The sequence below is a fragment of the Lepus europaeus genome, chromosome 5 (genome assembly GCF_033115175.1).
Source record: "Lepus europaeus isolate LE1 chromosome 5, mLepTim1.pri, whole genome shotgun sequence".
NCBI lineage: Eukaryota > Metazoa > Chordata > Mammalia > Lagomorpha > Leporidae > Lepus > Lepus europaeus.
Window position 1 is genome coordinate 11150566 of NC_084831.1, and position 22553 is coordinate 11173118.

Consider the following 22553-nt stretch of genomic DNA (forward strand, 5'->3'; position numbering starts at 1 on the left):
CTGGCTTCAGATAGGCGCAGCTCCGGCCATTGCAGCCATTTGGGGAGTGAACCAGCAGATGGAAGACCTCTCTCTCTCTCTCTCTCTCTCATTGTCTGTAACTCTGCCTCTCAAATAAATAAATAACATCTTTAAAAAAGAAAGAAAAGAAAAAGAAAAAAAGAAACAGAGCCACTGGGACGCGAACTGGCCCCCGATGCGGGCTGTAAGCCTCCCAAGCGGCATCTTAACTCGTGCGCCGGTCGCCCACCCGGGTTCTGCTGTTTGGAGTCACCCAGCCCGCGGTCCTCTGTCACAGAAGTCGCAGGAGCCAAACACAAGAGCTAATGACACCTCTTTAATATCCAGCCATTTGAACGTGACACTTGAAAGCGAGGGGACTGGCGCAGCCCCTCGGGCCCCCGGTTGCCCCCCGGTTGCCCCCCGCCGGGGTTAGGAAGTGAATTCTGGAGAAAGACAGACCGCTCCGGGAGGCAGGGCGGGGACCCTCCTGGTCTGGCTGGGGCCAGGGCCAGGGCAGCGCCTGGGGCTCCGGACTCCGAGCAAAGGCATCATGGGAGTCCACGGATGGACAAATCATGGGCATGGCTCCTACTCAGGTGCTCAAGAGCCGTGGTGAAGACCCTGGAGGGCCCCAGCCCGTCTGTACCAACAGTGCGCCCCGGCCAGGCTGCTGGGAGCGGCCCCCGTGCTTGGCACCCGGCCGCGGTCACCTGTGGTGGTCCCCAAAGGAACTGCCCTGGGCCTCGAGGCGTGGACTCCGAGGTTCATGGCGACGGGGAGACCCTCGGGAGGGCCCCGGCTCCCACGTCCTGCCTGTGCCCTCCGTGCCGGGGACACAGAACAGAAGGCCGGGCAGAGCCGCCGCAGCCTGGGGGCCGGGGCGGCGGCGTCACACGGGGGGCTCGCCCAGGCTGCGGCTGGCACTCGTGAGCCGCTTATTCTCGCGCAGGTTTCGCAGGCGCGCGCTGAGACTGCTGATCTCCTCCACGTAGGCCTGGGGCACCCACCCCTTCTCGCCGTCCGCCAGGCGGACCCCCTGCAGCCAGCCTGGGGACACACCGGCCGGGAGCAGCATCAGTGGCACCAGAGGGGGCACAGGGCCAGGCCCGGGAGGCCGTGACTCAGCCCTGTGCCAGCGTCCCCACCCTGGGGCCCAGGTGTCACTGCCCCGGCATCTCCCCGCTCCAGGAAGGACTCTTCAACCGGTTTTTCCTGACATCCCCAGAGAGGGGTAGTCCCACTCCCCCCCATCTCTCCTGTGTCTTTACAAGGAAGTTCCTCCTCTTGTCTAACCTGATTCCCGCATGCTGGTGTGATCAACATGTTTCAGACCGTCCCCCTGTGATGTTCCCGCCCTCTAGCAACCTCTGCCCACCCGAGCCCCCTGGGAGGCCTTCCTGGGAGGTCCCTCTCACCGTCACTGGTCCGGGTCCTCACGGCCAGGATGTCAGTCTTCTCCAGGGTCAGCTCATCTGGCTGCAACGCCTTGTAGGTCCTGACACACTGAACCTGCGGGCGGTCTGCCAGGCCGAGGGAGGCTCAGGGACAGCCCACTGCAGCACGGGCAGGGGCGGGCGGGGAGGGCGGCAGGGGGAGGGCGGCCACGGCTGCTGTTTTTCCTCTGCCCCTCCCAGGCTGCGGGCACCCCTTGCCCACCCCGGCTCAGCACAAGTCCCCTCCTGGCTTCCGGGACTGCCTTGCCTGTGCACCCAGGTGTTCAGTCCGACACTTGGCTCCGTGCAATGCCCCCAGCCCCTCCGCTATGCACCCTAACGCTGTCCTGGTGCTCCCCCCTCCCTCCTTCTGACCTGGGGCCCAAGCCACACCAGGATCCGGTCTAAAATCCCCTGGGGGCCTGGCGTTGCAGCCCAGTGGGGTTAAGCCGCCACCTGCGTCGCCAGCATGCCATATGAACACAGGTTCAAATCCCAGCTGCTCCACTTCCGATCCCACTCCCCGCTAATATGCTTGGAAAGGCAGTGGAAGATGGCTCAAGTGCTAGGACCCCTGCCACCCACGTGGGAGACCCGGATGGAGCTCCTGGCTTCAGCCTGGCCCAGCCCAGACCATCACAGCCATCTGGGGAGTGAACCTGCAGATGGAAGCTTTCTCTCTCTTTCCCTCTCTCTGTAACTCTTTCAAATAAATAAGTAAATCTTCCAAAAGCATTAAAAATAAGATAAAGTAAAATGAAACCCTCTGAGCGGCAGGCAGTCGGCACAGTGGATAAGACCCCAGTTGGGAGATGCACACCCTGTGTCCCAGTCGCTGGGTTCGCATCCGGGCTCTGCTTCTAATTCCAGCCTCAAGTGCTTGGGTCCCTGCCACCCACGTGGGAGACCCAGACGGAGTTCTGCCCAGAACCTTCAGTAGCTCCCTGCTGCCCCCCACCCAAGGTCCTCTGGGTTTAGGATTGGCGCTGGCTCACCAGCCTCATCTCCCACCCAGAGAAGGCTTTGAGCAGATCCCTCCCCCGGCTGCCGTCACCGCCAGCAGCTCACACCCTGGCCCCTCTGGTCCTGTCCTCTGCCAGGGACGCCAGGAGATGCAGGCTGACCTCCACGCCCACTCCTGCCACTCAGAGCTGGGCGAACTCGGGCCACTGCAGCACATCCCGAAGCCTGGTTCCTAACCAGGGGCACGGGGCCATGCACATGGGACCGACCCGTCCTGTGTCAGTCCTGCCCACTTCTGCGCTCCTCAGAGCCACGGACTGGGCCAGGGGACCTTGCCCTCACCCCCACCCCTGCCCCCGGCCCCCGCCAGCAATGCAGCACCCGGGATCGGAGCAGGGAGAGCAGGGAGGTCTGGGGGCGGGGCTTGGGGGTGTGGGCTGCTACCTTGTCCCTCGCTGATGACCTCCTTGTCCTCTTGGGGGTTGGAGGGGCACAAAGCCGAGATCCACCGTTGCTTCTCGCTCCTAGGACAGGGACAGGCTGGGCTGTCACACCATGCGAAGTGCAGTTGCCCAGAGTAGGGTGCCGAAACCAGGGCTGGGAGAACCAGGCATGCGGGCCAGACCCAGACCCCAGTCATGTCGGCCCCAGCCAGGGCCCACCCTCAGCACCCCATGGCAGCTCTGCCCACCCCTGCTGGTGCCACATCCTATCGGAGAAGGAGGGGCACAGGCCAGCGCCTTGGTACCACCTGCAGCCACCTCCCGCCCGCCCACATCCAGGAATCTCTGGGCGCTCGGGGGGCTAGCTCAGAGATGCCGCCAGCACCCCTGGACCTGTGCCCATCTTGGGGCGTCCTCTCTCCCCAGGCCCTGGCCCACTCACTCCGTGCGGGCCCTCAGCAGGAACTGGTGCTTGGCGTGCTGCCCGTGGAGGAGCTGGAGGAGGAACACGTGGCCCGGGATGCTCTGCAGCTTCAGGCTCAGGTCTCTCACCTGCAGCTCAGCCATCCTGGCGTGGACAAACACGGCGAACTTCCCCAGCCTGGGAAGTGGGGGGAGGGCCATCAGCCGGGCCTCCCGGCGCCCGCCAGTGGGACCAGGCGAGCTCTGACCGGGAGTGGGGAGAAGCAGCCTCCCCAGGGAAACCTGCCCAAGCAGAAGACAGCCTCCACGGCAGCCAGCCAGGTCCACGCAAGGAATCAGGGGTGCCTTCTCCCCACCCCCCGCACCCAAGCTCCTGTTCTAAAGAGTCGGGGCGGGGGGCATTGGAACACCGGCCTCTCACATCAGAGCGCCCCTTCCAGTCCCTGCGCCTCTGCTTCTGATCCAGCTTCTTGCAAAGGCTTCTGGGAAGCAGCAGGTGACGGCTCAACTAGGATTCCCGTCACCCACGTGGGACACCCGGATGGAGTTCCTGTCTCCTGGTTTTGGGCTGGACCAGTCCTGGCTGTTGTAGGCGTTTGGGGAGTGAACCAGGGGATAAAAGATTTCTCTCGCCCCTCTCTCGATTTCTCATTCCGTCTCTCTGTCTTTCAAATAGATAAATGGGTGGCAGGGGTCCAAGTACTGGCCCATCCTCTGCTCCTAGGGAGCTGGGTGGGAAGTGGAGCAGCCAGGAGTCCAGCTCATGCTCCTTTGGGATGCTGGCCTCGCAGGTGGTGACCTAGCCCACTGCACCACGATGCTGGCCCCAACAAATTAATCTTTAAGAAATAAATAAATAGGAGCTGGTGTTGAGGCACGGCAGGTAAAGCTGCCGCCTGCGGCACCGGCATCCCATACGGGCGCCAGCTGAAGTCCTGGTTGCTACGGCCTGGGAAAGCAGTGGAAGATGCCCCAGGTGCTTGGGCCCCTACACCCATGTGGAAGACCTGGAAGAAGCTCCTGGCTCCTGGGTTTCGGTCAGCTCAGCGCCGGCCATTGCAGCCATCTGGGGAGTGAACCAACGGCTGGAAGACCTCTCTCTCTCTACATCTCTGTAACTCTGCCTTCCAAATAAGTTAATTTAAAAAGGGAGGAAGGAAGAGAGGAAGGAAGAGAGGAAGGAAGGGAGGGCGAGCCCCTCTGTGTGGCACCTGATTCCCTGACCAGAGAAGCTCCACGGAGGCTGCCTTGGCCCTCAGTGGCTGCTGTCCCCCAGGGCCTGCACTCTGCTCACTGTCACTCTGACACTGTCTCCTGGGCTCAGGAAACACCTGTGCACGGAAGCGCCCAGGCCTCCCCAGCTCCCCTCATCTCTACGCATCTGAACGCCCAGCCACCTTTGGAGCAGCCACCTGGGCAGTTGCAAGAGCTTCTGGTCCCTCTCCCTGCAGTCCACCCTCCAAAGCGGCCAGGAGGAAAAGGTCACGCCTGCTCCCTGCTGCCCTCAGGCCAAGTTCAAGCTCTGGAGTACAGCATCCAACATCACAGCTTCCCTCTCCAGCTCTTCTCCACAAACCCAGCAGAACCAGGTGTCACCAGGGCCCAAACACTCTGCTCTTATGCCCCGCTGTGGTATCCCCACTGCCAAAGTCTCCTCTACCTGGAAAACTCCTACTCAGCCTTCAACACCCAGCTCTGGTGTCCCTTCCTCTGCGAGGTTTTTCTGATTCTTACCCCACACCAGGGTCTACCACCGTTCACACTCCCACTGAAACCTGACAACGGAGCAAGCCTTTGGCCCAGAGGCTAAGATGCCCGTTCCCACGACAGAGGGCTTCGGCTGGATTCCTGGCTGCAGCTCCTGATTCCAGTTTCCTGCCCGTGCAGATTCCGGAAGGCAGAGGTGATGGCTCAAGTAGTTGGGTCTCTGCCACTCACGTCAGAGACCTGGATGGAGTTCCCAGCTCCTGGCTTTGGCTTAGCTCGGTCCTGGCCACTGCAGGCAACTGGAGCGTGAACCAGCATATGGGAGCTCTTTGTGTCTGTTCTCTCTCTCTGCTTCTTGAACAAAAAGCTGTTTTTTAATCTTTTTTTTTTTCCTACTACTTATCACTCACTTTAAAAAAAATATTTATTTGAAAAGTAGAGTGACAGAGAGAGAGAGAGAGAGAGAGAGAGAGAGAGAGATCTTCCATCTGCTGGTTCCCACCCCAAATGGCCACAACAGCCAGAGTCATAAGCCTGGAACTCCATCTGAGCCTCGTATGTGGAAGGCAGGGGCCCAAGTTCTTGGGTCATCTTCCAGTGTTCTCCCAGGTGCATTAGCAGGGAGCTGCATTGGAAGTGGAGCAGCGGGGACTTGAACCAGCACTCTGATGTGGGATGCCTGCATCACAGGTGGCAGCTCAACCTGCTGCTCCACAATGGGTGCCCCCCCCAATTTTTCTTCTTGACAACATGATCATCAGGATGTATTCTCACTGGTCTGAGAGCCCCTGTGAACTCATATTTATGGGCCTGGCAGACAGCTTGGCACTGAGGGCCGGTGAGTTCCCCAAATGGACAGCTCAGTCCGGAGCACCCCCGGCCACCCAACCCCACCTTCAGACGTGTGGCCCCCGGGGAAGACAGGGCAGCGCAGCAGCTGAGAGCCTGGCCTTCCGCCGCAGACAGCCCTGCCTGGCCTCCCGCCGACTCCTCCACTCTGCAGCTCCCGGTCAGAGAAGAGCAGGGGCGCCTACTTCCCAGGGCGGGGTGGGGAGGGTCAAAGGGCATAATCCCCATGGGAGGCTGGCACCCCAGGGCTGTGCTCTGAATCCCGCTCTCACTGCCTGAAGCTCGGGGCAGCTTCAAGTTCTCTGCGCTCAGGCCGGCCCTGGCTGGAAGATGGGCCTGCCTCACGCCCAGGCCAGGGACGGACGGTACAGGAGCCCAGTGGTGGAGAGTCCAGCTCCGAGCCGCCCCCGCCCCGTCCGGACTCACTCCTTCCTGCGGGAGAGCAGCAGGCAGTCGTTGAAGAGGTGCAGGTAGACGGCCTTGCTCGACAGCTTCAGCTTGGCAGGCGGCGCCGCGGGCAGGGGTGCCAGCTCCACCAGCTCCCCGTGCCGGACCAGCCAGCGGGCCTGAGAGATCAGCGGGAAGATCTGGATGGACAGAGTGGGCAAGCAGAGAGCCCGGGTCAGGCCCGGGCACCCCGCAGAGAGCGCAGGATGGGGGATAATGGGGCGGGGGGTCTGGGTGCTGTGAACTGGCTCCCAGGGGAAGGCGGGAACAGGCCGCCCTTGCCCGCCCTTGCCCGCGGCGCGCACACACCTTGCCCGCCCTTGCCCGCGGCGCGCACACACCTTGCCCGCCCTTGCCCGCGGCGCGCACACACCTTGCCCGCCCTTGCCCGCGGCGCGCACACACCTTGCCCGCGGTGCGCACACACCTTGCCCGCCCTTGCCCGCGGTGCGCACACACCTTGCCCGCCCTTGCCCGCGGCGCGCACACACCTTGCCCGCGGTGCGCACACACCTTGCCCGCCCTTGCCCGCGGCGCGCACACACCTTGCCCTCAAAGTGGATCTTCTTGCTCAGGTGGATGAGTTCCTCCGTCCGCTTCATGGACTGCACACTCGCGTTGCACTCCTGCACCAGCTGGGGAGCCCGGGGGGGGGGGTCACAGGCAGCCCCCGCCCCGCGCCCAGAGCCCAGCCTCGGACCCTCCGCCAACAGCTGGGGGGTGGATCACAGGCAGCCCCCCCGCCCTGCGCCCAGAGCCCGGCCTCGGACCCTCCGCCAACAGCTGGGGGGTGGATCACAGGCAGCCCCCCCGCCCTGCGCCCAGAGCCCGGCCTCGGACCCTCCGCCAACAGCTGGGGGGTGGGTCACAGGCAGCCCCCGCGCCCAGAGCCCAGCCTGAGACCCTCCGCCGACAGCTGGGGGGTGGATCACAGGCAGCCCCCCCGCCCTGCGCCCAGAGCCCGGCCTCGGACCCTCCGCCGACAGCTGGGGGGTGGGTCACAGGCAGCCCCCGGCCCCGCGCCCAGAGCCCAGCCTCGGACCCTCCGCCGACAGCTGGGGGGTGGGTCACAGGCAGCCCCCCGCCCTGCGCCCAGAGCCCAGCCTGAGACCCTCCGCCGACAGCTGGGGGGTGGGTCACAGGCAGCCCCCCACCCCGCGCCCAGAGCCCAGCCTCGGACCCTCCGCCGACAGCTGGGGGGTGGGTCACAGGCAGCCCCCCACCCTGCGCCCAGAGCCCAGCCTCGGACCCTCCGCCGACAGCTGGGGGGGGGGGGTCACAGGCAGCCCCCCACCCTGCGCCCAGAGCCCAGCCTCGGACCCTCCGCCGACAGCTGGGGGGTGGGTCACAGGCAGCCCCCCGCCCCGCACCCAGAGCCCAGCCTGAGACCCTCCGCCGACAGCTGGGGGGTGGGTCACAGGCAGCCCCCCGCCCCGCGCCCAGAGCCCAGCCTGAGACCCTCCGCCGACAGCTGGGGGGTGGGTCACAGGCAGCCCCCCGCCGCGCCCAGCCTCGGACCCTCCGCCGACAGCTGGGAGGTGGGTCACAGGCAGCCCCCCGCCCCGCGCCCAGAGCCCAGCCTCGGACTCCTGGCTGACAGTGGCCGACAGCCAGAGCGGCTCTGCTAGGGGTCCCTGGGGGTCCAGGAAGGCTCTGCCCCGCTCACCTCCTTGAGTGCACTGAAGGCCTTGGTGGCCATGCGCTCGTCTTCGGAGCCCTGTGCCGTCCGTTTCAGGATGTTCTGGGGGGGGGGGGGGTCGGCTCAGCGAGGCAGGCTGGGTCCTCCCCCGCCCCCACGGAGCCGGGACGTGGCAGCATCTCCCCGCCCTGCCTGCCTGGTTCCCCAACCCGGTACCTCCACCAGCATCTTGAGGCGGGTGATCCTCTGGAAGGGCAGGATGAGGAAGGAGGTGAGGGGCAGCCGCTGGCACACGGGGGACTCCTCCAGGCGAGCCAAGATGCCAGGGAATTTGGGGTTCTCCAGGCTGCAAAGTGATGACGCCTCTGGGGTCCTGAACCCATCTGGGGCCTTGAGCACCCCCTCAGGGCCTCAGGAACCTTCTCAGCACACCCTCCCTTGCCCCCGTCTCCTCTCCTCCTGACCCCACCCCTCCCAGGGTCCCCCGGCCTCACCCAGTCCTCTGCACCTGCCCCTCCCCCTCCCCGCTCGGAGCCCCAGCCCTACAGCAGGCGCTGGTAGGTGCGCTCCTGGTAGGCCTGGTTGGTGACGTAAGGCAGGTAGACGCGGCGGAAAGCGGGGCTGTGCTGCAACACCACGTCGCACACGCTGAAGCGCAGGACGTCGGCCTCCAGCCGCTGCTCTAGGTCCTGCAGGAACCTGACGGGCCGGCGAGCGGTCAGGGCCCGAGACCGCAGGGCTGCAGCCCAGGGAAGCACGGGCTCCATCCCGCCCCGCGCCGGGCCAGACCGCTCTCCCTCACCTCTCGCTGGTGCTCCTGACCTCGGGCAGTTTGGAAAACAGCCACTGCTTGTCCTGCGCCCCCAGACACTCGTTCAGCTCGGTCGAGCCCAAGAAGTGGCCCACGGCCACCGACAGGCTGTGGATGTACGAAGCCTCGGACGTGATCAGCTCAAACTTGGCCTGAGGAAGGGCGGGCGCGGGCTGAGTCGGCTGCGCTAGCCCACCCGGGACCCCCGGAGCGCCGCCCCCTGGGACGCGGCCCGCCCCCGATGCTTCGCCCAGTCGGCCAGCCCAGCCAAGTGGAGTCCTTGACTCCGCCCCAGCCCCGCCCACTGGGCATCCTCCTCCGCGAGCCCCGCCCCCACCACGCGTCCGCCCCGCCCCGTCTCCTAGGCCCCCGGCTCGCTCCGGCGCCAGCGTTCTTGTCCTGGCTTCCAGCCCGCGCCGCCGTTCGGTCCGGGCACTCCCGCTCCCCGCGACTGCCGTCCCGCTGGCCCCGACTCTAGTGGTCCACTGGAGGGACCACGCACCCCGGGCCCGCCCCCACGTGCAGCCGCCGGCCCAGCGCGCACCTCCTGCAGTTTGCAGTCGCGCAGGCTCAGCGTGGACAGGACGCCGCTGCCGCGCACGTCGGGGATGTCCTGCCACAGCGAGAAGGTGGAGCCCCGCGCCGAGCGCTGCGCCCGGAACGAGCTGCTCGGGGAGAGGTTGGCCCGCGGCGGCCCGGGCCCCTCCTCCGCGCCCTCCGCCTCGTCCCCCGGGCCCTCCTCCTCGCGCTGCTGCCGCCGCAGCTCGCGCGCGCTGGCCACGTCGCTGTATTCCTGGTAGAGGACGGCTGGGCGGGCAGAGGGGCGGGGAGCACCGTGGGCAGGGCCGCGGGGGCCCGCCGACCCCGCCCGGCTCCTGCCCGGTGCCCCCAGGAGCCCGCCTCCCTGGCCGCGGTGCGGATCGGCGCAGGGAATTCATTCATTCATGCCGTACGCATTAACTGGGCCCCAGCTGAGTCCTGGCCCCTGTGCTAAATACTCCTCCCCACGCGACCCCTGCCCCCCAGCCCCTTCCCCGGGGACCCCCTCCCACGTACAGCTGAGGAGGAACCGTGACTGGCGCCGCTCGCTGGCGCTGCTGCAGCCCGAACGCAGCTCTTCCTGCGAGTCCAGCCTAGGAGAGAGAGTGTCAGGGCCCTTCTGCACCGGCCCCGCCTCCGACCCGACCCCCCGGCGGCAGGTGGTACCTCGGCTCGCGCCAGCCGCCGTGGTTCTCACTTGGGTCCACGGGGGCTGGCAGCGACACCCGGTCCATCTTGGTCTCTGCACTCCGGGACTCCCTTCCTGGTGCTCCCCCTGGAGAGGGCGAGGGCTGAGGGGGCGTGGCCCACACCCCAGCTGACGCCGGGTGCCCGGAGAGTGGACCACGCCCCAGCTGACCGGCACCCGGCCTCGGGTGCCCCGAGAGTGGGCCGCGCCCCACCCCGCGGCCGGCTGTGGGTGGTCCCAGGGTCCCCGGGGAGCTGGCCGTACCTTCCTGGGCTGCTCCAGCGCCCGTCCCCGGGGCCAGCGCCCTGGCGGCTGAGTTGCGCCCCAGGCGCAGCGAGGAGTGCAGCCGCGTCATCAGCTCCGAGGCAGAGAAGCGCCTCCTCTCAGGCCCTTCGAGGCCCACTCGGGGGGACCCAGACAGCTCCAGCGGCCTGGGCGCCTCTGAGTTCAGGGCCTGCTCCTGCACGGGCTGGCTGGCCTCCAGGAAGACCGCCTGGGCCTCTGGGCCGCGGATGGCCTCTTCCCGCTGGTACACCCGCATCTTGCGCCCTGCAGGGGCGAGGGGGAGCGGTCAGCCCTCCCTGCTGCTGCCCTGTGGTCTGAGCCCCTGAGGCCTGAGAGAGAGGTGCATGTTTCCATAGAGACCTGGTCCCCAGGGCAGCGCATCCCCATGAGGGGCAGAGACCGCAGAGGGCCTGGCAGCAGTGGACAAGCCCGGACCTTCCCTGAGCCCTACCACTTGTCCAGATTGGGGGGGGGCGTTCTGGGACCTAAGGGGTTCAGAAAGATCCACGCAGCCCCCACCATCCACCCCTCAAGGGTGACTCACAGGCTGATTTCTTCTCCGAGCCGTGGCTGGCTCTGCGCTGTGGCTGTGCGTGCTGGGGACTCCAGGGTCCCTCCAGAGCGGGGGGCTGGGCACCAGGACAGTGCGGCCAGCTGCCAGCCCTGCTGGGCCGGACCCCCCGGCCGGTGGAGATTTCGGTGTCCGGGCTCCTGGGGGATGCTGGCCATACCAGCCCTTGGAGTGGGGCGGGGGTCCCCAGGGACCAGCGGCTGCCAGGAGCCGGCAGCTCCTCGGGAGTGACGGGGAAGAGGTTCAGGCACACGGGGCTCGGGGGCTGCAGGGTGGGCAGCTCCACGAAGGACAGGCTCTCCTGCTGGCACACGGCTACCGGGCGGCGGGCAGTGCCAGGCGGTCCGACCAGGTGGGGCTGGAGGGAAGCAGGTGGCCCACAGTCCATTCCTTTGCGCTGCCACCCACCTGCGCCTGCGGGGAAGAAGGCGTCAGATCCCAAGACGGTAAAACCAGCGCATGCTGGAGGCCCGGGCAGGCGCGCGTGGACACACGCGGACACGCCTCTGTGCAAACACTCACGCCTGAATACTCAGCCAGCGCTGATATTTACTGGGCACCTCCTGAATGACAGGTGAGTGCCCTCCCACTGGATCCTCATCGCCACCCTGGAGCTAGGCTGGTTTTAGCCCCGTTTGGTTGTAGGTGCGGAAGGTTAAGGCCCAGAGAGGTTGCTGTTTGGTAAGTAGTGGAGCCACGCGTCTCACTCGGGCACACCAGCTTCCCAATCTACGCTTTTAACAACCCTGTCATCGTCACACACACACACACACACACACACAACACATACAGGTTGTCACACCACGGACGCATCCACGCGCATTCCCTCCCAAGCGCAGACACGTACACATTCATGTCCACGGTCGTAGAGACACACAGACGTTGCGCTTTTTCACACAGCCGCACACACTCACACACCTTCTCACAAACACACACTGACCCATGGGAGATTTACACACGCACCCCGGCCGTCTCACGCTGTCCTTCCATTTCATGCACACACTAGGACACAGAGACCAACACACAGGCCCCCTTCCCCTGCCCAGCGCCGCGGCCTTCTGGCTGAGTGGTGCCCACACCCATGCCAGGCTGGCTGGGACGGCCACAAGCAGGCAGGCGGGCCACCACCCCCATCGGACTGGGCACTCCCAGAGAAGGGGAGGGAGGTGCCCTGCCCCCCACGCTTCGGGTGAGAAAGGGGTTTCTCCCCCACCCCGCCAGCTCCCAGCCCCTGGATCGGCTCAGGTTGAACGGGTTCTTTCTGGGCAGGAAACCATCCCTGGGGAGTCTGCCAGAGCCTCCCAACGGCTCTGGTGATCCCCAGGCCACTAGGCCCCCTCCCGGGGGGCCACCTCCTGCCCCTCACCTCTCCAGCCAAGGCCTGCTGCTGCTGGTGTCGGCTGCTCCGGCAGGGGAAGCCCTCTCTGCCCAGCTGGCTGGGGGAGATCCCACCCAGACAAAGAGTTTGATTCATCAAACCCTGTGGTGAGGCAAGCAGCAGGGAGGGAGGGAACAGGCAGCGGGCTGGGCGGGGGCCTAGCAGAGCTGGCCTGGGAGCGGGCAGGCCGGGCAGCAAGGACCCCCCAGGGGCTCCCTGGGGCCGAAGGGGCAGTGCCCAGCCTGGCAGGGCCGGGAGACCCAGGAGATAGACCCCGAGAGAGAACGGGAGAAGCAGGGACCCCGGAGCCGGCAACTCAGAAGCCGCCACCCTAAAACGCCCAAAACCAGAAAACCACAGGATGCCGAGCCCTTCAGGGACCCAGAGACAGACAGAAACAGCGCGGAGCATTTCAGACAGGGCAGTCGCTCGGAGGCAGCAAACCCGGGGAGACAGATGGACAAACACTGCATGGCCCGCGGGCTTGCCAGTCTGGTGGGAGAGCCAGAAACGAAAGCAGTTACAAGGCAGATTGGCAAGAGTCGAGCCAGGGGAAGCATCAGAGTGGGGTGCAGGGCTCAACTCGACCTGGGTATTCCAGGAAGGCTTCTCGGAGGAGGTCATGGCTACCTGCTGCATGGCTAAAATACCCAAAGACCCCCTGCACTACCCTGGCCAAGCCCCTCTCTTCTGTACAGCCCCTAACTATTTCCTTCTCCGGGGAACACAGGAGCCAGGGCTGGCTGCTCCTAGGGGGTCTTCTACCGTTAGCCCCTGTCCCAACTAAGCAATGTCTGCAATCCTGACTTGCAGATAGGATGGTCACAGCAAGTTCATCTCACCCCAGGAGCACCCAGCACACAGTGGGTGCTTTGCCCCTCTTCCACCAGTCCTGGTGCAGACAGGGGAGGGGCTTGGGCCCTCACCCAGACGGGGAAGGAAACCCACGCTGCGGGCCAGTTGCACGTGGGAGGAGAAGGCGGCCTCTGCCCGCCGGCCAGGTTTCTTTCCAGGAGTGAGAAGTCCGCAGTACACAGGTGTGACCACAGGCCCCCTCCTACCTGCTATTCTAGGAGATACTCTCTGGGTTTTGGAAGCCCTCAGAGGGCAAGAAGGGAACCCCCCTGTGGGTCATGTGCGGGGATAAACAAGCAGAACATCGAGCCCTTGGGGCAGGAGCACCTGCAGTCCAAGGAGAGAGCTGAGTGGGAAGGCGTTCAGGGGAGACAAGGCCAGAGGCAGGTCCCCAGCAGGGAGGTGAGGGGTGATCAGCCTCTGTCCATGCCTGGCCAAGGGCCATAGACATGACTGGGGAGACGTGGCCTTCGGGGACAGGGTCCACCCCACCACAGCGCTGGTGGTGCAAATATCGCGGAAGGGCCAAGCTGCGTGCCTATTACAGACGGCTCGTCCAGAAACGAGCAAGACAAACCCGAGTGGTATAGGCACAGGACTGGACCCAGCTAGCAGGGATGTGACCTGCCCAGGACATGGTCACGGGATGTGGACTCCCGTCTGGCAGGCAAAGGGGGAAGTGCCTGCCCGGGCTTCATGGCCCGCTGGTGACAGTGAGCAGCTGCGCAGCCCTCGGCAAGTCGCAGCCCATCCCTGGGCCTCGGGGACCCCCATCTGGGAAGCAGCCCCAGCTGCCCCTCCAAGAGACCTGTGTCATCAGGCATGCCTCTGCACGCTGAGAAGGATGGGCAGGGGCCAAGGAGGGTCCCTCCCGCGGGCACTGCTACCCACAGGCGACCATAGCCCACTTGGCAAGGCCGGCATGGCACCGGGGGCCCCTGAACACTACCCGGGCCCAGGGAAAGAACCTCCCGCAGCCTACATCCAGCTTTCCCTACCCCTCCCTGACGCCCCTTGCCCTGCTGCCCAGAGGAGCAAGGACCTGGCCAGGGCCCCTCTGCCCCTTAAGGGACAAGGCCGAGTAGGGGCCATGGCCAGGAAAGGATCCAGAGCCCCAGGAGGCCAGGCTCGATCGGGTGCTAGGCAGGCCCCACAAAAGACTGGCTGGGGAAGCCTGGCGGGAGGAGGATGGGCTACTGGCACCCAGGTGGGGCCCTACCTCAGCCAGGGAGCTCCGTCCAGCTGCCGGCACGGTCCAGGGCTCCAGGCCACCCTGGGGGCTCTGGGGTTGCAGCCAGGTCCTCAGGGGGCGATGTCAGCATGGCCCCTGAGCCGGGCAAAGCCAGCTCCTGGGTATTGTGTGGGGCGGGGAGGGGGAGGCGCAGGCGGAGGGAGCCTGCAGAGAGGCAGGCGGCTGTCTCAACGTGCCTGCTCCCCGCCCCCTGCCCCAGAACCGGTTTGGCCAGTCTGGGGTACAAGAAGGGGGCTGGAACAATAGGAGTCCTATGCCCACCGAGAGAGGCTTGAAGGGACCCCAGGCAGACATCCTGAGGGGGGTGCCTGCTTCTGCCCCAGCAGCAGAAAGGGTACCCCGCTTCCCAAGCCTCCCCAAAGTGAGGCTCGTTCAGGGCATTCCTGGGGCCAGGAAGCCTCCTGGGAGCTTCGCGAAGAACCTCCCCAGCCTTGGATTCCTCAGGGACCTTCTCTGAGCCCAGTACGCCATCTATAACGCTGGAACACTCAGCTCTGGGGGCGGGAGAGAAGTCCAGGCTGAAAGCTGGTGAGGGGGCATCTGGCCCCACCCTGGACAGCCCCTGCAGCATGGCCACTCCCCGCAAGTGACCCATCCTTTCCTGCTGCCTGGAACGAGTCACCTGGCCATCTCCAGAGGCTTCCACCACCATGAAGCCCTCCCAGACTCTGATCCACACTGATTCAGATAGCCAAGGGGCCCTGAGTATGAATGAGTATGAATGGGTGCACAAATGCTGATGCTTGTATTCATTTACTCAGTCTCCACGGGGACCCCCGGAGGCTGAAGCTGTTACCTGTTCCATGTGAGGCATGCACAGGTGAAGTGAAGTGATGCACATCACCCAACTGATTAAAAATGTAAATTCTTGGCCGGCGCCGCGGCTCAACAGGCTAATCCTCCACCTTGCGAGGCTGGCACACCGGGTTCTAGTCCCGGTTGGGGTGCCGGATTCTGTCCCGGTTGCCCCTCTTCCAGGCCAGCTCTCTGCTGTGGCCCGGGAGGGCAGTGGAGAATGGCCCAAGTGCTTGGGCCCTGCACCCTATGGGAGACCAGGAGAAGCACCTGGCTCCTGGCTTTTTTTTTTTCCAAAAAATAAAATAAAATATATATATATATATATATATATATATATATATATATATATATAAATTCTTTAAGCAGACGTGAACTCTGTTTTCATTTTGCTAGGCATGGACGATGGCTGTTATCCTTGTTTTTAAAAATGTTTATTTTCATCTACTTGAAAGGCAGAGAGAGAGAGAGGAAGATCTTTCCATCAGCTGGGTCACTTCCCGAATGCTGGCAACCAGCCCGGAGCTGAGTCTCCCTCGTGGCTGCAGGGACCCAAGCACTTGACCCATCACCTCCTGCCTCCCAGATGCATTTGCAGGACGCTGGATCAGAAGTGGAGTAGCCAGGACTTGAACCCACGCTGTGATAGGGCGTCCAAAGCTACACCGCAACGCCCACCCCAAGCACCAGCCCACCTAAATTTCTCACCGGATTTCGGAAGTCCCCGCCTTCCGGGTGATGAACTTGGGATTTAAGGGATGAGAGAAGCGCCCCATAAACAAGAGGCAGGACTAGTATTGAAAGTCCCTCCCTCTGGGTCTTTAACCACCATCCTGCACTGCCTCGCCAGGCTTTCTGGAGAGGGGCGGGGGTATCCCAGCGGACCCAGCCAACCCTTCATTGTTGTCCCTACACCACAGGCCTTGAGGAGCCTACAGGGCAGGGGGCCGCATGGTCCAGACCCCAAACAACATTCCCCCAGATTGGTTCCCTTAGCCAACAGCTGATGTCTCAGGTTCAGAGTGATTTAGGTCCCTCTGCTCTGTCACATCCACTTCACCCCCAGGTCACCATCACTGCACGGGGTGAGTGGGGATCAGGTGGCCACGGAGAGGGGGCAGGCTGGGGCACAGAGACAGGGGGCAGAGAACATGGACTAGGGGTCTCCAGAGAAGAGCCCAGCTCCGAGGCCTGGGGCTGTTATAGCCAAGCCCTGCTGCAGTGGACCAAGAGCAGGGCTCAGGCCAGGCAGGCTGGCTTTGCGGATCAGTCCTGCCTGTCAGTCCCATGGATAAGGGGGCGTCGTGTGGGCGTGGCTCGGTGAAGGGCGGGGTCAGGCAGAAGCTACAGGCAATCTGGCCAATCCCCTCTCTGGGCGGAGCCGACCCGGGGGCGGGGCTAGCGAGGGCTGAGCCGGAGAAGGCAGAGCCAAGGCCTGAGGGCGGGTCGCGGGGCGTGGCTAGTTCGCTGGAGGCGTGGCCAGGTCTGCGGCCCCGGTTGAGCGACAGCAGCGGTGCCGGGTTGCTTGCCCGCGTCCGCGGGGCCGAGCAGCGTTCGCGCTTCATCTCGGTAGCCAGGGCGGCCGGCAGAAAGGGCACAGGTCAGGGGATGAGCTGGTAGAAAGGGGCCCACCTTGGCCATCTTATTGGCTGAGCGTTTACCGCGTGCCCGGCGCTCCTCGGAGCGTTCTCCGGGTATTCATTGATTTAACCCTCACGACAACTCTACGACGTGGACATCATTTCTACTCGCATTTTACAGCTGAAGAAACGCTAGCGCGCAGGGCTCGTCATTTGCCCGAGACACACCAGGGGTCCTGTTAGGGGCGGGGCTAGCGGCAGGGGGTCTTCAGCAAAGCTGGGGGGCCCTTCCTCTCCCTTCTCCAGGTCTCTTGCGGTGTTAGGGATGCTGTGCAAACGCGGCATCCCCACGGCCCTGTGCAGTCGGTCCTTTTGTACAATGCACCCCACTTACGGCCGGTCGGCGGCAGAGCCTGAACCCCAACCAGGTCTGCCCGAGACAGACGGCTGGGCCCGCCTCGACGGCGAAGACCAAGGCCAGCAGCCAGCGGCGGCCTCCGGATGAGGGTCGGCTCCCCTGCGCCGGCCGAGGCTTTGTGCCCGGGTGGCGGAGTCCAGAGAGGCTCTCGGGGGTCGGCTCCGGGCCGGGCGCTCCCTCTCAGCCCCGCCCCAGAATCTGCCCCCGCCTCTTCACAGTACCCCAGCCGGCTCCGCCCATCTGTGCGCCGGGCACTCAGCTTCCTGCCCTCCCAGAGACCCCGCCCCTCCCAGACAGGCCCCGCCTCGCCTCTGCTAGACAGCCCCCACCCCTCCCCACCCAGGCAGGCCCAGCCCCTCCCGCCGCTCGGCCCCGCCCCTCCAGGTAGACTCCACCCCTCCCAGGCACGACGCTCCGCCCCTCCCAGACAGGCCCCGCCTCGCCTCTGCTAGACAGCCCCCACCTCTCCCCCGAGCCCCTCCCCAGTCTGACCGCCCTGTCCCCTCCCCCTCCCTCTGTGTGCACGAACGCTGCGGTTGAGGAACCGCGCAGCGGCCAGACCCCGATGTCCTGCGGCGGGCACCGGCACGCGTGCACGTGGACACCCCGTCCCGTGTCCACCCAGCGGCTGCGCAAACAGGGGCTCGAGCAGGGAGGCACGGCAAAGACAGACCTGCAAGGCGTGGGCGGCCGCCCTCCCTCTGCTCCCAGTGTGCCCTCCCTCTCTGGAGCCAAGGCCAGCCTAACTCCAACCTGGGGCCCACCCTCCACACCCTACCCCGACCCTCGGGGCCTCCCTCCGGTGGACGCTGACCCCACTAACTGGCCCCTCCCACCCACCGAGCCCCCTGTCCCCATGTTCCACTGCTCGACTCACGATTGGCCAGGGAGATGAAGTGGCTGTGCTGGCGAGTGGTCTCCGCTGGTGATGCCCCCTCCCACTGCCCCCAGTGACAGTGGTCACACAACAGTGCCACCTCCATGGGGCCCAGCTCCCAGGGAAGACCCAGCTGAGTGACTCCTATGTCCCCACGTTGAACCCAGGGTGTGCAGCAGGAGGGGCTCCCCCCCCAGGCTCAGGAACCACAGTCCTGGCTGTGGGGAGCGAGGGGCGGTGGTGTCAGGTCTGGGCCAGCGAGCCAAGGTCGGACACCTCACAGCTGCCCCGTGACAGCGGAGAAAATTCTAGCCAAGGGCTATGATGAACCAGCTTCAAGGTCAACAGCAAGACCTGGGTGAGAGACAAACAGCCCTGCAACAGCCCGGCGAGCCGGGGGGGGAACCGGCACTCACCTGCCTTTGGGGCAAGCCACGTGGAAGGGAGAGGAATAGAAATGGACAAGCTGGAGAATGACTGTGAGGGCAAAGGCGTCTTCACGGAGAGGCTGGGCTCTGTGCAGACTGAGAAAGGGCAGAGCTGACCAGAGCCCCACGAGGGGCAGGGACGCAGACACAGCCCATCAGTCCTACACCCCCATACCCATCAGGCCCTGCTCCAGCCATGTGCCCTGGCCACTCACGTGAGGGCACTCAGATGCAGGTAGCCGACAGCGAAACAGGCCTGCAGCCCTCTGCCTTCACTCCCCCCATCCGGCGAGCTGCTCAGCCAGCAAAGTGCAGACCTGGCCCAAGATGAGGATCAGCACCAGGCTGAGCTCAGTGCTACTGGTGCTGGCAATGTTGCCAGCCTGGGCAGAGTGATGGGCATGGCCCGAGGGCGGGAGGAACCTTGGTAAGCCCACGTGGGGCCTGAGCCTGGAGCAGTGGCTGCACCCTCCATTGCCCCAGGCGCATTCCTGTATTGCAGCTGGGGGAAAATCATCACCGTGTAGAGCTGTGGGCCAGCAGGGGGCGCTGTCGGAGCTGAGAGTGTGGGCCGGCTCCTAGAGCAACAGCTCAAAGCCCCGGCCATGGGCAGAGCTGGGGCCTAGAAGGGCGGGCTGGCTTGGGGTGAGACGCTGGGCGCTTTCAGGCCTGTCCCTGGGTCCTGGGCCACCTGCTCGGCTAGGGCGGCAAACTTCGGATGTGAGCTTCCTGTCGCAGGGGCCAAGGGGCTTTCCCTGCCTACACAGGGAGCTGCGGAAGTCCAGCAATGAGGTCTGGTTCCTTGCTGGTTTAATTAATTAATTAATTTAATTAATTGATCCTTGCACCGGATTAATGAATGGATGGACAGGCGGATGTATGGGTGAGTGGATGGAGGGTGGCTGAATGGGTGGGCGGACAGCAAAGCAAGCAACACATGGGTAGAGAGGGCTGGCTACGCCAACAGATGGATGAAGGAGTGGGACAAGCCAACAAATCTCCCTTTCCCTAAGAGAGGGCGCGAGGGGGTCGGTTGGCGGGCAGTCGGCTGGGCGGATGGACAGGCAGTAGGCGGGTGGGTGGATGAGTGGACACACGGGTCTGCTGTGCGCAGCAAGTGTGAGCTGACTGTGCGCCAGGTGCAGTGGTACACCTGGATCTGCACGCACTAGACAAAGCCCGTGCCCAGGCAGGACCGGCAGACAGCCTGGGGAGACAGACGTCCAGCGGAGGAACCCCCGGATGCAGCTGGGAGCCAGGCCAAGGGAGGAAGGCTTTTGCAGGGATGGCCAACCTGAGGAAAGGACTTTTTAGCTGAAACCTAAAAGGTAAAACGGTGCTAAGGAAGAGGACGTTGGCAAGAAGGCCGTCCAGGGAGGGGACAGCATGCAGGGCCACTCCTTAGAGTCCCATGAGTCCTGTCCTGGATTCTCCAGTGGGTACCGCTGACGCCGACTTTGCCATCTCACTCTTCCCCAATTTCTTGGTCTTCCAACACTTGTTTAACCAATGTCTAATATTAAAGTCTCTGGGTGGAAAGACCTTGCATGGATTCTATTTTCCTGTAACCCTGGTGGACGGATTCCATGAGGATGGCTGGATGTTCGACATATACTTACTGTATGTGCCAGAGAACCTTCTGGGCACTGGGATCCAGCAGCCAACATCACACAGGGTCCCTGCTCCCATGGAGCTCAGAGTCTAGTGGCAGAAGACAGACAACAAACATGAACACAGAGCAATGAGATCAAAACAGGGAGTAGAACAGGGAGACTCTGGCCAAGGAAGACCTCTTTCAAAAAAATTTGTTTATTTGAAAGTCAGAATCAGAGACAGAGGGAGAGACAGAGAGAGAGATCCTACATCTACCAGCTCACTCCCCAGATGGCCACAATGGCCAGGGCTGGGCAAGGCGGAAGCCAGGAGTCAGGAGGTTCTTCTAGGTCACCCCTGCAGGTGTAGGGCCCCAAGTACTTGGGTCGTCTTCCACTGCTTTCCCAGGCGCATTAACAGGGAGCTGGATCTGAAGAGGAGCAGCCGGGACACGAACCAGCGCCCATATGAGATGCCAGTTGTTAGTAAAATGTTGTCTTATCTGTGGTGCCATCTAAACTCCAGAAGCCATGTTGGGCTCTGGCCCCGTCGCCATCTTGGACAATAAGCTTGCATCCTAAGCTCAGCCTGGTTACTAGAAGTCAGGTGACCAAATGGCCCAACCACAAGCGTCAGCTCCACCACCCCCTCTCCCCCAACACACAGGGTTCGCTACTCCACTTCCTTACTTCTGCAAGGCTACGGAAGACCTGTTCTCCTGGGGCAGGCTGCACGGGAGGCCACCTGTCGGGTTTCCCCCACCTGACAATAAGCCACTCCCTTCCTCCGGTGTTTTCTGTGTTTTGTGGTGGCCTTTCCTTACACGGGGCCGCAGGCGGAGGCTTAACCTACTACACACAGCGCGGCCCCTGGGCTCACTGGTTTGATGTTGGATGGAGCACGCGTGGGGGTGTGAGTGTGACATGCTTCCCCCTTCTTCCTTGTCCCAGGCAGGTGTCTCTGAGGCGCAGCTGGACCCCTCAACCCTCCCCATGCCTCACCTCCCCGAGCCCCGAATCATCCCCACACCAGGGCAGGGTACAAGTGGCCCAGGAAAAGCATGGGGAGAAGCCAGGTTTGGATCATGCGACATTGGACTCCAAAGTCAGCCCTTCCCAGCATGCTTTGTGGCCGCTGACAACTCTGGGAAGTGGAGCTGTGGGCCTGCAGGGCTGAGCTGGGCATTGGCATCACCTGGACCTGGAGTTGCTGCAGTTTCAGTGGCCAAAGTGGCGCTTCCTGCTTCCAGGGCTCCCGGCAGGCCGTGGCCGGGAAGAAGCCAGGGTCCCCGGATGGTCGGAGGCCACAGCTGCAGGGTGCAGCCAGACCAGCATGGCCAGCATGGCCTCACCCAGCAGTCAGCCACAGGCCAGGTGCAAACACCCACTTGTTCCCTTGCCCTCTTCCCTGGCTCACCGTGGCCGCGGGGCAGGTCTCTGAAAGACTCCACGCGGCACAGAGTGGGCGCAGGAGGAAGCCATCCCCACCAGCACAGACTTCCCTGCGACAAGAGGGGGCCACCCTGGGAGAGCTGATCCTCAACCAGGAAGCTGACTCACCGTGGTTGTCGGTGCCCACGGTAACAGAGCCAGAGTTAAAGACCAGGGTGCCCATGAGGGCGGGGGCAGCGGCCAGGCCCGGGGAAGGCTGAAGGGTGAGGGGCAGCCCATGCATCACCCACCCCCACCTCTGGACGCAAGGCCAGCCGCCAGCCCTCACGTGCAGAGCCAGACTCACCCAGCCAGGCAAAGGCGCTGGCTGACCTGTCCCCCAAACACTCTCCTACGGGACCCGGAGCTGGTATCTGTGCCAGCACCCACCGCAAGGCCACATGAACATAGCAGCTGGCGAGGTCCGAGATCCGCACCAGGCACCTGCACCCAGGCGGCTCCATGGGCCCAGGGCCGGTGTGACAGTCCTCTTCTTGGTGTGCCAGCCGTGCCAGGCTCTCAGGCTGAGCCTGGGACATCCCTACCTCCTGCAGGCTCCCTCGACGGGCAGGCAGGTGACGCCCATCTCCGCGTCTCTGCTTCCCAGTGAAGGGTGAGGACCATGCTGGAGGCAGGATGTATGAGGCCGGCGAAACCACCGGGACTGGTGCTGCCAAGGCAACCACAGGCCAATATATCCATAGCAGGCTAACTTGTAAGCTGGTCATTTTGTACGCCTGGGAGACGATGTTATAAATATCCAAATGGACCCTTGGCAGAACCAAGGTCCCCAGGCTCTCTGCCACCTGCTAGGGAGGAGTCCCGGGGTCAGCTCCACTCCCTTTAGCCCCCTGGAACTCCCCCCAGTCATCTCTCCACTGCGATTGGAGATGTGGGTGGAGATCACACAACAGCGGTCCTGAGTCTTTTACCTGGGAACGGGGTCAGGGGGCTAGCCAGATGTTAATGCTGGGAGCCCACCTGCCCACAAAGCTGAGCTGGGGCGGCTTCCAGCCGGGCGGGCCATCTGAGGCCGGGGAGCAGGGCCGGGCGGCCTCTGGCACGCCGAGGAGGAGCCTGTGGACCTTGGCTGGGCCACGTCGGCCATTGTCGCTCCGCCCCCCGCAGCTGCTGCCCCCGCCCCA

At 64.1% G+C, this 22553-nt stretch overlaps 1 protein-coding gene and 1 long non-coding RNA gene across 2 annotated transcripts; both read right to left on the reverse strand.

Annotated features, from left to right (window-relative positions):
- Nucleotides 1–309: 309 nt before the first annotated feature.
- On the reverse strand, nt 310–12287 carry ARHGEF19 (Rho guanine nucleotide exchange factor 19). The gene is made up of 16 exons (XM_062190496.1): nt 12169–12287; nt 10776–11216; nt 10211–10495; nt 9925–10033; nt 9775–9851; nt 9263–9525; nt 8710–8870; nt 8454–8606; nt 8124–8253; nt 7935–8009; nt 6814–6903; nt 6248–6408; nt 3285–3443; nt 2844–2923; nt 1419–1523; nt 310–1050 (listed from the first exon to the last, which is right to left on the reverse strand). The coding sequence occupies exons 2-16, from the start codon at nt 11188–11190 to the stop codon at nt 893–895; spliced, it is 2421 nt and encodes an 806-aa protein (XP_062046480.1). The 5' UTR covers nt 11191–11216; nt 12169–12287; the 3' UTR covers nt 310–892.
- A 6945-nt stretch (nt 12288–19232) lies between these two features.
- LOC133760571 (uncharacterized) lies at nt 19233–22203 on the reverse strand. The gene is made up of 3 exons (XR_009865994.1): nt 21954–22203; nt 20005–20086; nt 19233–19706 (listed from the first exon to the last, which is right to left on the reverse strand). It is a non-coding gene; the product is annotated as an uncharacterized LOC133760571 (long non-coding RNA).
- Nucleotides 22204–22553: the final 350 nt, after the last annotated feature.

What these genes read in the sequence shown, in the direction of transcription:
- ARHGEF19 (XM_062190496.1), bottom strand. Translation starts at nt 11,190, where the DNA reads ATGGACTGTGGGCCACCTGCTTCCCTCCAGCCCCACCTGGTCGGACCG. An exon ending in GTCACGGTTCCTCCTCAGCT is followed by an intron (nt 9,526 to 9,774) that starts GTACGTGGGAGG and finishes CTGCCCGCCCAG; the next exon opens with CCGTCCTCTACCAGGAATAC. An exon ending in CTGCTGAGGGCCCGCACGGA is followed by an intron (nt 2,924 to 3,284) that starts GTGAGTGGGCCA and finishes TCCCTGTCCTAG; the next exon opens with GAGCGAGAAGCAACGGTGGA.